Here is a 14,725-nt window from a genome sequence, read left to right as displayed (position 1 = left end):
CAAACCTCCAAATCACCCCGATTTAAAACCATAGGCTCACCTCAGGCCAATATAAACTCTTATTAACCTTAAACTCACCTTTAGTGATAGAATTACCTGGCTAAGATGTTCTAACTCACTTCTAGACTATAGTCTCCCCCATTACACACAATGGAGTATTGTTAGCTCTAACACCGCATCATTGATGCTAAGGAACTCCTATCTCCAACACTGCACCACAATAGGTACTAAGGAAATAATCTCTAATACCGCACCTCAAAAGGCACTAAGAAAATAATTCTCCAACACCATACTCCATCGGGTACTAAGGAGAATAATGCCATATGGTCTTTTACTACTCCTCCATATGAGTAAATTTCCACCCCTATGATCATGCTTTCGTATAATTCACCTCCTTTCATATGTAAAATTATATTTATATATATATATATTTTTTTTTTGTGTGTGTGTGTATACTCATTCACAAAGGATGTAAATTTATAAGATAAATTTGCTAGAAATTAGTTTCATGCATAATAATAATCAATTGGCAAACATACTCTTTTTAAAATATTTTCATGTAATAACATTTGTACTTCTAAATAGTTACGATAGATAATCGAATCAAGAAAATTATTCAGTTACCTCAATGCTTCTATCATAAAAAAAGTTACCCGTGGGTTTCTTACTCGTCTAAAGCCACCACACTAACTCTTTACCCTAAGTCACATGTGTAATGTGTTAATCTACACACAATTGGCATAATAAAACAATTAATACAATTGACCAAAAGCATTAAATATTGCTTAAAGCCATTGTCAATCATTTATTCACTTCCACTAAGTTATATTAAGTCCATCACCACTCATTTACCACTTTTTATACCTCTACAAGTTCCAATTCATTTCCCTTCTTCCTTCAACCCAAGTTTCCTTTTGGTTTAGGGCTAAATTAAGCATATAGCTTCAAAGCTTTATCATTCAATCCCAAATCAGTCACAAAACCTTGATTAGAACCCCAAGAATCTTTTATTAGGGTGGAATCAAAAATAAATCTCTTAATTTCCCTGATTCAATTTCTCCCTCAACTATTCCAAGAGAAATTATAGTAAAATAGAAGCTTAGGTCAATACAAGGCTTACTTGATAAATTATCAGTCAGAAATTTCTTCCTCAATTTTAGGAATCCATGCCCTAGTAGAGCATTACTTCTTTTCCCTCTCCTTGTTATGTTTTCCTTAGGTTTCCTTCTATTTTTCTTGAGCTCAATTTGAACTTACGAACTCATTTTCTGCGCCATATGCTGTGGTGGCATGATACAGCGAGAAAAATTCTCACTATGCACACAGGCTTCATCTTAAAATATTGTTCTTATACTCGTATATGATCATTTAACATCCAAATCAACCAAATATCAACTTACCATTCAAAACCCAATCACTTTTAATTACCAATTTGCCTTCAATTAGTAACTAATTTTAAGATTAAGAAATAAAGATGTTGCACTATTCTTTCACTCGATCTTATTTATTCAACACCTCAAAGAGTCAAAACATCATTTCATCATCTAAAATCCTAATCACACTAATTTACCAATTTACTCCTAATCAACTATTGTTTTCAAATTAGGAATTTCATGATGTTATAGAAAATGTCTCCTAATAGTCAATCTCCTATGTCTGAGTAAGCCTCTGGCTATGATCAGCCATACAAGTGTGTAGGTTTGATGTAGTTAAATTGCAAAGTATTTAGGTTGTACATAGAGGAGAACAATGATCCTTGTTACTTTCAAGTAAACAATTATGGGATTAAGGGAATATTAAATTAGTAAATGAAAACAAGTAAATAAAAAGCTATAACAAAAGAATGAGTTGATTTAATCAATCATAAACCACTAGGCCACATTATCATTTGTAAAACCATTACCCAAAATTATAAGAATGGGCAATAGTTTTTGAAAGACTTATTGTAACACCTTGGAGATGTTGACTACATAAAATAGGAAACATTTAAAAACTATTGTGAAATGATTAAATAAAATTTAATATTTCTTTTCTATACCTAGATTTAAACCCTGAACCTGTTGAAAGGAAGAGGTGATTCTAATCACTCTACTAACTTGACATTTTAATATTTAATGCAAAATATTATATACATACAGACATGTATAATTTTTAAATTCATTTTTTAATTTATGCAAATATTATTAAAAATTAAGAGAATAAATAAATAAAAGTATATAAAAAATTAGAAAAATAAATTTTTATGTGTGTCTTAAATGTAGCAAAAAAAAAAGATCTATAAGCAACATTTATATCTATGTTGCCTATTGGATAGAGTGCATTTTTGAAATGTTTCCATAAAGAACCTTCACAAGCAATGTTTTTATATTGCTTATTTAAAAATTTTATTTCAACACTTGAAAACTGTTGCCTATTCTACTTTAGGGACATTTTTAAATGATGCCAAAAATTTGTTTGCTTAAATTAGGAAACCAATACTCAATAGGAACATACAAAATTGTTGCTTATACTTGCATTAGGTAATACTTTGGAACTTTTGTAAATAAAATTGTTTCCTTAAGCAAAAAATGTCATAGTAAAATACCCTTTTATGTTACAAGATTGTTTAGTGGCATGACTAGGAAGGACAAAAAATCCTTAAATTAGAAGATGTACTATCATTATAATTTACACCTCATTTATTATTTGTTTAGGAATTTGTATGATGATAGTACTCTAAGCATCATGCACATATAACTTTCTCTTATATATAAATCATATGCACTTGTCATAATGCATATTTTACTTCTTTTTTCAAACAAATATATAACCTAACCATGATTGAACAATTAATAAAAATAGACCCTTAAATTGTCTATAACATTTAGTCAAGTCAAACCCTATAGTAATGCGCACTACATTATTCAACCAAAAAAAAACCAAGGCTATATAAGAATGCTAAGACATTTTTAGTTATATGCAATATTAGTTGACACATCTCTGGTCAAACACAAAAAAAAATGTTTTTTGTGATGTCATATAACAAAATCAAATGGTTGTCTCCTAGTCTCATTCTTCTATTACAAAATGTACTATCTTTATAATTTATGCACATATAATTTTTCTTTGAATAAATCACATGTACTTTGTCATGATACATATTTTAATTTTGTTTTTAACGTGTTCTTGATTTTATCACTTTTTTTTGCAGGAGTGATTCTATAATTGTTAGTCATATTATTAATTCTATCCATAGAATACTACATGATAAGTCCTTGTTATTCATCTCACATCATCCCGTAGGGATAGAGCGTCGTGTGGCAAAAGTGCTTCAATTGTGTCACTTTGATGAAAAAGTAAGAATTATAGGAATATGGGAAGAGGGAGGAGTTGGTAAAACAACTATTGCCAAAGCTGTTTATAATGTAATTAGAAATAAGTTTGAGAGTACAGTTTTCTTACAAATATTAAGGATGTATCAAAGAAAGAAGATGGTCTAGTTAGTTTACAAAAGCAACTTATTTTTGATATATTAGAAACAAAACATGATAAGATACATCAAATTGAAATGGGAAGTAGACAAATAAAAATAATACTGCATAAGAAAAAGGTGCTCATAGTGCTTGATGATGTCAATAAATAGACCAAATAATTGTATTGTGTAGAAGTATTGAATGGCTTGGTGTAGGGAGTGTTGTATTCATCACCACCGTTATAAACATATTCTCAATCAACTTAAAGTTCATGATCAAGTTAAAGTGAGCTCGTTGTATGAAATGAAAAAGATGGACAAAGTTGAATCTTTTGAGCTTTTTAGTTGGCATGCATTTAAGCATTTTAGTCCTCCAAGTGAGTTCATAACTTTCTCCAAGAAAACAGTTACTCTTTGTGCGGGGTTACCATTGGCTCTTGAAGTCCTTGGATCTCTTTTAATTGATAAGACATCACGAGAATGGAAAAGTTTGTTCAAAAAGCTTCCAAGATTTAGGAGTAATGCAATACTTGAGATGCTTCAACTAAGCTATGAGTACTTAGAAAATTCTCAGAAAGATGTATTCCATGAATAGCTTCTTTTTATGTGGGTAAAGATAGACAATATGTGACAGAAATATTAAATGATTATGGTTTTGTGCTGAAATTGACATAAGTGTGCTTATTGCTTGAGGCCTTCTAAAGGTTGACAAGAATAACAAGCTTGAAATGCATGAATATTTGCAAGAGATGGGAAAAGGAATGAATCCTTCTAAGACCCGACCCAAATGCATCTATGATGTTTTCTTGAGTTTTAGAGGTGAAGATACTCGTAAGTCTTTTGTTGGTCATCTTTATGCTTCTTTGAAAAATGTTGGCTTAAAAGTTTTCATGGATGAAAAACTCAAAAAGGGAACAAACATCTCATCTGCACTTTTACACGCAATTGAAGGTTCTAAAATCTCAATTGTTGTATTCTCGATAAATTATGCAAATTCTAGTTGGTGCTTGCAAGAATTGGAGAAAATTTTAGAGTGTCACAGAAATACTGGTCAAGAAATTTTGCCTATATTCTATGATGTGAAAGATTTTGAAGTAAGAAAACAATTAGGCAATTTTAGAAAAGCATTTGATGAACTTATTGCTAGAACGTCAGCTAGAAAAGAAAAAACCTGGAGGAAAGAGCTCACTGCAGCTACCAATATATTTGGGTGGGACTTATATAATTACAGGTGATCTTCTATTACTTGCCTATCACTTTGGATTCTTAAAACTTTAGACATCTTTTTTTATGTATTCTTTGAAATTGAAAACAAAGGAATCATCAAAGCTAATGTTTGAGTTATAGTATTATTAGTGTAAATGTACTCAATCTTTTTATCTTACTTGCCTACTATTTTAGATTCTCATAAACTTGAAAATGTTTCTATTTGCACATGCTTTGAAAAAGAAAAAAAGGGAAGAAGACCATTTTTTCTCCCTAATTTTTTTTAAGAGGTTGGGCATCTTATACTAAAAGTAGGATAATATATCCCTTAAATAATTTCTTTCAGGAGCAAAATCACGCATTCTTTATAAACCTGCCATCTTCTCCATTATCTGTTGATATGGAATAGTTGTGTGGCTCATGCATAGTGACAATAAGGCAATTTGACCCGTTTTGCTACAATTTCATTACCAAAATCAAGCCTGTTTCCTACTACTTTCACTTTCAACTCTATTGGCCCATGTTAGATAGTTAAAATGGGGCAAAATGCCTTGCTATCACTGTGCATAAGCTTTATATTATTTCATATTAGTATATAATGAAAAAGATGAAGGGTCTTTAATGGAAGAGTGGTTTTACTCTTAAAATATTATTTAGAAGGATATTGCCCCACCTTTTAATGCTTCTCTCATTTTTTTGAGAGATTAATTAAGAATCTATAGGGTCTTCATAAGGTACATACTATTCATGAGTTATAATTATATAATCCTACAGGCATCCCATTAACAATATCACTATAATGAAAGATGATTAACTAATAAGAAATACATAATTGATTTTTGTTTTGTAAGCATATCATACTACTATATATAAACAAATGTAAATTACCTAAAAGCTTACAAATTTTACATCTCTTTCTACTCGTACCCCTCCCCTCTCCACACAGAATCTAGAAAAGATAGTTATCTTCTAGTTTTATTCCTAGTTTTGATAATGCCCTTACTTAGCTTAAAGCACATATCATGTTTTTGTTATAATAACTTGTTTTGGATATTTATAAAGATTTTGTAAATGATTTCCCATTTTTTAATTTCAATCTTTTATTTTTTTAACAAACTGATGCAGCTTTAATTAATCTTATTGTTGAAAATGTTTTGGTGAAACTAGATGATACAACATACTTGTTTGTTGCTAATCACTTAGTGGGAGTTAAGTCTCGTGTGCAAGAGATTACTAATTTGTTGAGTGTAACTCAAATGAAATAATCTTGGTCGGAATTTGGGGAATGGGAGGTATTGGCAAAACAACTATTGCTAAAGCCATTTTCAATAAATTCGAAAGAAATTTTAGGGGAAATTTTTCCTAGAAAATATAAGGAAATTGTGGGAGCAAGGTAGTGGCCTATTCAATTTACAGGAACAACTTCTTTCAGGAATTTTGAAAGAAAGAAAAACAAATCTACAACACAATGGATTGGGGAAAAATGTGATGAAAGAAAGGCTTTGTCATAGAAGGGCACTTGTTGTGCTTGATGATATTGATAAGTTGGTCCAAATTAATGCTTTATGCCGAAGTCGTGAATGGTTTGGTCCAGGAAGTAGAAGATTATAACTACTAGGGATAAGCATATACTTGATGTTCTTCAAGTGGATAAAGTATACAATATAAAAGAATTGCATGACTTTGAATCCCTTGAACTTTTTAGTTGGCATGCTTTTAAGCAAGCAAGTCCAATAGAAAATTATGTTGAACTTTCAAGAAAGGTAATTGCTTACTCTAAAGGATTGCCACTGGCTCTTGAAGTTCTTGGTTCATATTTGTTTGATAGGACAACATCTGCTTAGGAGAGTGTTTTGCAAAAGCTATAAGGAATTCCACATGATCATATATATGAAAAGTTGAAAATAAGCTATGATGGGTTGAGTGATCATATGGAGAAAGATATTTCTTGACATTTGTTGTTTCTTCATTGGTAAAGATAGAAGTTATGTTACACAAATATAAATAAGTGTGGACTTCATGCAGAAATTGGAATTACATGACTTGTACAGCATAGCCTTGTGAGGGTTGACAAGAATAACAAGCTTGGCATGCATAGTTTATTATGTGACATGGGAAGAGAGATCATTTGTGAGATATCACCGGAGCCTAAGAAGCATAGCAGATTATGGTTTCATGATGATGTACTCCATGTCTTGAAAAATAATACTGTGAGATCTTTTCTTAATGAATTGAATGCACTAATTCAAGTGATTGTATTTGTATTAAGGAGAATAAAGAAAAAGGGAAGTAAAAGAATACCATTTTGATTATGATCTTGTTAAAAAAATTATAACTTTTTACTTGTTCTTCTCAATCAAAATTTCCAAGGAGAAATTAGATGTAATCACTCCTTTTCCTTTATTCTCTGAATCTAAAAATTCCCTGAATGTTTTATTTACTATTTAAATTTTAAAAGTTGATTCTCCTTCACTTACTATTTTGCAGGGGACTAAAACTATTAAGGGGCTGGCTTTGAACTTATCAAGTAAAAATACATTATCCTTCAACATTAAAGCTTTTAAGAGGATGAAGAAACTTTGATTGCTTTAACTTAATCATGTAAAACTTTTTGGGAACTATGAGAATCTTTTAAAAGAATTGCGATGGCTTCATTGGCATGGGTTTTCTTTAAGTTACATGCCAGATAACTTCTGCCAAGAAAATTTAGTTGCTATTGACTTAGAATATAGTAGTCTCATACAAGTGTGGAAGAATAGCCAGGTACTTAATTTATTCTTGTTATTTAGGATTAGTAATCATATTTATATTTCTATCTTTTTCTAATTCTTTTCAATAGATATCAAAGTTTTCATGTAAAATTTCTTATTTTGCAAAAATTGGAGAGGATGAAAATTCTTAATCTTAGTCACTCTTGTTACTTGACACAAACACTAGACTTTTCAAAGTTGCCAAATCTTGAAAAGTTGATTCTTGAAGATTGCAAGAGTTTGTCTATAGTTCACTCATCTATCGAATGTCTTAAATATCTTATTTTGTTAAATTTAAAGGATTGTAAAGGGCTCATCTATCTCCCAAGAAGTATCTGTAATTTAAAGAGTTTAAAAACTCTCAATATCGATGGTTGCACAAAAATTGATAAGTTGGAAGAAGATATTGAGCATATGGAATCTTTGACTACTCTAATGGCAAATCAAACTGCAATAACACAAGTGCCTTTTTCATTGATAAGATCAAAAAGCATTAAATATGTGTCTTTGTGCGGCCATGAAAGACTCTCTCATGATGTATTTCCATCTCTCATTTGGTCTTGGACATCGCCAAAAAATATTCCAAAGTCCTTGATTTAAGTATTTGGGAGTACTATACCATATTACCTCCAAGGTCTTTCAAATAGTTTATTTGCCAAAAGTAATGCAATATTCAAACCAAGATCAGTAAATCTCAAGTTTCATGCAAGAACACTCCGGTAACAATTGATTTTCCTCAGCAAGTTCACATGGCAAGGTTATAAAATTTCATGAGTTCTCTAACTATTCATGTAGGAGAGTTCAACAAAGATATAGATACACTTTTGAAGAGTATATCACAGGTTCTTCTCTTTATCTCACTTCCCTTGGTTCATTTAATTTATATCAAAATGAGATGATGATGATGATGAACAACACTTTTTCTCACCTATTTCTACACCTAAGTGGTGTTTTTTTTGACATTTTAGTGTGAAGTCATTTACATATTAGTTTGACTAATTTCAAATGTCAAACATAGACATGATCATTTTGATTATCTTTAGTAAAATGCCTTATCCATTTTCTTTTTCCTTCACCTTACTATTTCAATTTCATATATTTCAATAATATGTACAAAGTTCTCAAGCAGTATGCCTAATTTGTGTAGAAACATATATTTAGAAGGCACATAAAGTGTTAAATTATTAAATCATGACTTTTTCCCCATTCCTATGATCAATATTACACATAATTCTTGAGGAGAACATAGGCATTCTCTAAAGTGCAATATCTATATACTTGATACAAGGATATGAATATATAGTTTATAATTGTTTCATGCATGACTCAAAAGATTATTGTAAATGTGATGTATTGGTAATGCCTTATTTGTATTTTTCACCTTTTATGGTAGTTTTACTTTCATTTCATTTTCATATAAATCCACTAGAATGTTGATTAAGTAAAACTCACATACTAATACACACACTCCCCCCAACACATGAATTCTAGTATAATTTATTACATCAAGCTCATACACTTTTAAGCCCTAGTAGTTTTGGAAACCTAATTAATTTTAAACTCCATATTAGTTATGTAGGTCTACACTGGTGATTTGATCATAATTAACATCTTTATTCTCATCCTAATTTATGTGCCCTTTGTCTTGTTGTACTGATGAGTTAGGGATTGAGCAAAGTTGGTGACTATTCTCTTCCAGGAGACAATTATCCAAATTAGCTTAACTTTAATAGCCAAGGATCCTCATTATTGTTTAAGGTTCCTCAAGTTCCTTGTAGAAGCTTGAAAGGATTGATCCTATACATTGTCTATTTTTCTTCTGAAGATAGCATGGCATCTATATATCCTCTTAGTGTCTTGATATCAAATCACACTAAGGCTACTATTGAATTCTTCAAACGAGATGCAATAACTACCTCTAATGATGATAAATGGGAAAACATAATTTCTAATTTGGAGCCCAACAATGAAGTGGAGTTTTATAGTAACTTTTGCACATAAGTTTGATATAAAGAGAATAGTAATATACTTGGTGTATGGTGAGGATGTTGACAAAAGATTTATATATTAAAGGAAGCCCAAAGGACATATGATTGCATGAATAATGCTGAGAAGACAGCGATCTATTTTGGATTTTCATGACTATAATTTCTCATTCTTATTGTTATCTCGCAATGCTTTTGTGTTTATGGTAGTATATTTTATTCCAAAATCAAACTTTGCTCTCTATTCTTTTGCTTTCAATCTCACATTCACCACCTCTCTAGTCTTTTCTTTCTTTCTTTCTCTTTTTCTTCACTATTTTACCCTTCTTTCTTTCTTTCTTCTTTTGTTGTTAGGGTTAAAGTCCATTTTTTCTAAACTCTTCTTAGTTTATACTTGCCCTTAACTTTTAAAATAAGATCATTCTTACCCTGCCATTAATTGGAGCAAAATTTAACTATTAAATAAACTTTGTTGACTAAAAATTAACATGTGGCAGTTCGTATGGCTCCTATTGGATCATGTATTTTGATGATTACAAAAATAAAAGAAGAGATATTTGTTATGTGTATAGATATATAAAAAATCATAGATGAAGACAAAACGTCAAAAGCATGAAGAATCAAGAGAATATGAAGATTTATGGGATAAGTTATTTAATTCTCTTATATTCAATTAAAAACTTTTAAGCTTAATCAAAAATTATTTTCCTTGAAATGAATGCATAAATCTTTACTCATAAGTCTCATTTGTCCATCTTAAGACTTATCTTAATATATTTAAACTTGTGAGTTATGTCATTTTAGCCTGTATTAAATCATAGAAGTTGAGCTTCTCACTTTTTAATGATTCACGCATGATTCAACATAGTCACGCATGTGATTTATCCTATTAGGCACACCAAATTATGTTTCACTCCTGAATCAAGAGTGATCCACATGTGATTTGTCACTTGTGTTTGTGTGATGCCTTGACATTGCTTTTGTGCTCCATTTTACATAAGCTACCTTTAGGTACGCGCGCTTGAATTGTCATATGTGTTCCCTTGCATATTAAAAAGTTTCATTTCATGCGTTATTTAGAAGGTATCTACACATGATATGTCATCAAGTCAATCGAACACATTTTGCCAAATTGAGTCTTAAGCCATTTTAAGGCTGATTCAACATTATAATCTTGAGTGATCTATCATCTTTATTTTAAATTTTTTTATCATGAATTCCTTGCTTAGGTACATAATTGTCCCATGCATGATATAACTTACAGAATAGTTTAAGTTTTACAACTTGCCATTTCACGCATGATACAGAGTTTTAAAAAATAGCCATTCCACTCATGATACAGAGTTGGTTTCATGTGTGATTTATCTCATAGAATTGAGCTTAGCATTCGGCCAACCAATTCATGTGTGAGAACATAGGGGTCACACGTGAGTTTTGTCACACATAATAGGTTGCATATTCTTACCCTCCAAAACATGCGTGAGATACCTAAAGATTCATGCTTGAATTGTCACATATGCATGCCTGGAACTTAAATAGCTCTATTTCATGTGTGAAACATCTGGTTGCATGCAAGAAATGTTACCAACAGCTAAAAATACTATTCTAACAGTCTGTCAATTGCCAAAACTATATATGTAATACAATTCAAGTCTAGAATAAGAATTATGATCTTTGAGTGAACTATTTATCTTTTAAACATTCTAAAAAGCTATCAATTGTGCATTAAATATAGTATTCACTTATCATTCTTAATAAAGTTTGTAAAAAATCTCTCACAAGTTTCTAAGTTTTCATTTGTAATCTATATACTCTTCAAAAGAGTTTTTCTATGAAAGTCTTATTCTTCAACTAAAAACTTGAAAAAGTGTTTTCTAAGTGATTGTAACAAGTTGGATTATAGCAAAGTTTTTTTATGCATCAAGACAAGTTAAGTCTTGTGAGTTATACTATGGTTGCAAGCACCCATTGAAACTTGTGATTTTAGTTGGAAATCTCAAGTATAATCTTGAGGACTAAACGTAGATCAAGTTTTAGGCTGAACCAGTATAAATCTCATATATATTATCTCTTTCCTCCTTGCACAAGTCTTTCCTACTCTTTAACCTTTCAAGAAATTTTAATGTCACCTAATTCACCCCCCTCTTGGGTGCCAGCCTATCCAACTGCTGTAACTCATCATCATTTTACCCCGTCTCTTTCTCCTCCTCATTAAAGTCATCACTCTCCCTCTGCACTTCTCATTATCTCCCCATCTCCCTCTTCACTTCCAAACCCAAAAATAAAACTCGATTGAAAACAAAACAAGGAATTTGGGATTGTGATGTGATCAAAGAACAAGATTGAATAAATCTAAAAATCAACAAAAACCAAAAATAAAAAATCAAATGAAAGAATTGAGCAAGATAACCTAGATAAATACTCAATCAAACACAAGCTTAACAATTATATAACCAACAAACCTAGAAATCAAAAGCAAGAAAAAAACCCAAACCTTATTCAGCTATCCAGGTGCGATATCCATATCAACATCTACCATGGCTGTGACCAAGAACTGAGAATTGAAGAGTGGAGAAGGGGAATCAAGATTTAAATTCAAATTCAAAACTACCTAAATCAATCTCAAAAATCAAAAACCACTATCAAAATTCATCCATAGCAATCAAGCCAAAAATTCACCCACGTCAGAGAACAAAAGAACTAGTATCAAAAGTAAAGCTAGAAATCAAAATCAAAAATATTTGAAGAGTACAATCTATAAGCAATGATACAAACATAGTTTCTCAATAGCAATCAAAATCCATCAACAAATTAAAGAAAAATAAAAAGGCAATTAAACCACTATTGACCACCATCAGAAAACACAAATCTAGAATCTAATTTTTTTAAAAAAAAAAACTCAGTTAGACCTTCCATCAGCTCTGATAATGTTTCTAGGTCTTAATCCTTCGTTTGCAATATCACTACCCCACAACCCACACTAAAGAAAGAAATTGGTATGGATTTCAAGATTAGAGAAGGAAAACCTAAAGCGTGACAAGTGTGGATGAGAGTGATCTGTAGATGGGGTATTAAGCAAGATCTTGAAGCCACAAACGAGTTTAGGTGGGAGTAAAATCCACTAGGTGACAAGCATAGAATTCCCCATCAATCACTAATTCCTAAAAGGGATGCTCGATATTGGGAGTGAAGAGGGAGGGAGGGAGGGAGGGAGGTAAAGATAATGAGACGTAGGGAGAGATAGGTTGAGATGAATCTAAAGAGGAGGGAGGGGTAGATGACATGCAAGGGAGAGAGATAGGAGAGGGGGGTTAATAATAAGGTAGAGAGAGAAGGGTAAGATGATGAATGAAGACACGTGGCTGCCAACTCATTAAATTTCTGGGTCCTACTTGTACCACTTAACGTTTGTTAAACTCTATTTAATCATAAGGTACTGGGTGATTCGTTTTAAAGTTTAAAGGCAAGAATGAACTAAAGAAAAGCACAGGACAGGTATCCCTAAGGGTGTAGTTTAAAGGTAAAAAATGGACTTTAACCCTTACTATTATGGAAATAATTCTTCTCAAATTTTTCATTATAATATAGATATGATGTATATCTAGCTATTTGTTTGATTTCATTCAAGACTTGTTCAGTTTTGCTTTTATCTAGTCTAAGTAAAACACCCTTATAATGTGGCCAATGGAGTCTAGATAAGCTGGCCATCTCCATATGTTGCTTACAATATTAACATTGATGTTGTTTGTGATACATAAAAACATATGGTATGCATGTTGCAACATTAGATGGACAAGCAAAACGAAGCTAAAGGAGTCAGAGAAAACTCTCCCTTTAAGAAAATACTTAAATTCTTATTATTGGAATTTTTACATATAAAGAAAGCTTTTTATTTATACTATTTTGAAAGGGACAATGTATAATACTTCAGTAGGGTTTATAAGAGTTACAAGAAGTGTTTAGAAGTTTCTTTATTAGTAGATGGCATTATTGTGGAGTTATAGATGTGAATTCATGGAGAATTATATATAATGCACAAAACCATCATTAACAGTGGAAATTGTAGGGATATAATTTGATTAATAAGGTCTCTAGTATATGCCTAAAAATTATAGGTTCATAGAAACATAGATTCATAACATTTTTATGTATTGAGTTTTATTGATCTAGGTCTAAAAGATACCAAATTTGAAATGATTATATTCCACACCACCAAGCCCAAGCCACCATCAACAACTAATAAGCTTAAAGGAATTGAGAGCCCTCAAATCCTTCAAGAAACTGGCTTTACACATGTGAGGGATTGTAGTTTATGTGTGATTGTGTGTCAAGTCCCACATTTCCCCTAAGAGGAGCTCCAAGTGTGTAAATAATAAGGAGTGATTTTGGGCTAGTATATGGGCTTGGAGGAGAGAAGTGTGCTCACAACACACAACAATAGACTAACATAAGGCAATCACAATTGAAAATATATTATTGATTCCCCTTGCACATGTAGCAATGCGATAGGCACTTTTTACAAAAACGATTTTGGGTTTATAAATAATGTTGTTTTTAAATATAACCTTCTAAAAGATCTATCATTTGTAGTTTTCATATTTGAGTTTCAAGCTTGTGGAAAATTTTGAGATATTTAATTTAATTGGTTTTTTATACTATTTAAACTTCATCAAGTTTTATTTGAATATAATTGTTAATCACGTTTTATTTCAGAATGTCAAGAAATGTGTCCTACATTTAACCACCATCATTCTAACATTTGAAAAATGGAATTCCATTAAGTGTCTTTAATATGGAAAACCAATGCTTAGTTAGCAATTAAAGTATTTTAATGTCGCTCGACTTTTTGTCCAAATTGTGGCCTAAGTAAGGCTTGTATGCCAAGAGTATCAAATTGCACCAACCTTAGAGTTTCTACTTTCTAGCTATCTGACTTGTATTTTGTAAATTTCTACTATTCTTTACCCTTGGTATTGTGCAAGAATAGTCTGTTTAATCTTTGAAAGTTGATGAGGAGTTTACTGATGTGGTAGAAATAGCACCTAAAGACAATGTTTTTTTAGCACACTACTACATCAAATTCACTACTACATGCTAATGGTAACTAGGCAGCTTGGAACTAGCAATGTAGCTATAGCTAGTTACTGTTTACTAAGATGATAAAAAATGACACGTTTTGAGCCAAGTGTGACAGAGGGCTTGTTAGAATTGTTTAGTGGCAAATATTGATATTATGGTCCTGTTTAGTTATTTGAAAGGAATGGAATGGAATGGATTAAAAAATAAAGGTACAAATAAGTTGATCAAGGGGTGGTGAGCACATTTATAAGTAG

The 14,725-nt window shown here is 31.3% G+C and overlaps 1 protein-coding gene across 2 annotated transcripts in view; it reads left to right on the top strand.

Annotated features, from left to right (window-relative positions):
- Positions 1-7,255, top strand: part of LOC129290264 (disease resistance protein TAO1-like) — a 37,745-nt gene extending 30,490 nt beyond the window's left edge. Inside the window, exon 2 of one of the 2 annotated variants that reach the window (XM_054926987.1) lies at positions 7,145-7,255. In XM_054926987.1, coding sequence (XP_054782962.1) covers positions 7,145-7,175 — 31 coding nt within the window. In that variant the 3' untranslated portion in view covers positions 7,176-7,255. Of the gene's footprint in view, positions 1-6,682; positions 6,926-7,144 lie in introns of those variants that run through there. The other variant, XM_054926986.1, reaches the window with a different exon arrangement.
- The last annotated feature ends 7,470 nt before the right edge of the window (positions 7,256-14,725 follow it).

Source organism: Prosopis cineraria, unplaced genomic scaffold, assembly GCF_029017545.1.
Source record: "Prosopis cineraria cultivar Desert tree isolate PC_DT_omini unplaced genomic scaffold, ASM2901754v1 PC13, whole genome shotgun sequence".
NCBI lineage: Eukaryota > Viridiplantae > Streptophyta > Magnoliopsida > Fabales > Fabaceae > Prosopis > Prosopis cineraria.
The sequence above is the reverse complement of the archived record's forward strand: the minus strand, read 5'-3'. Positions and strand labels throughout refer to the sequence as shown.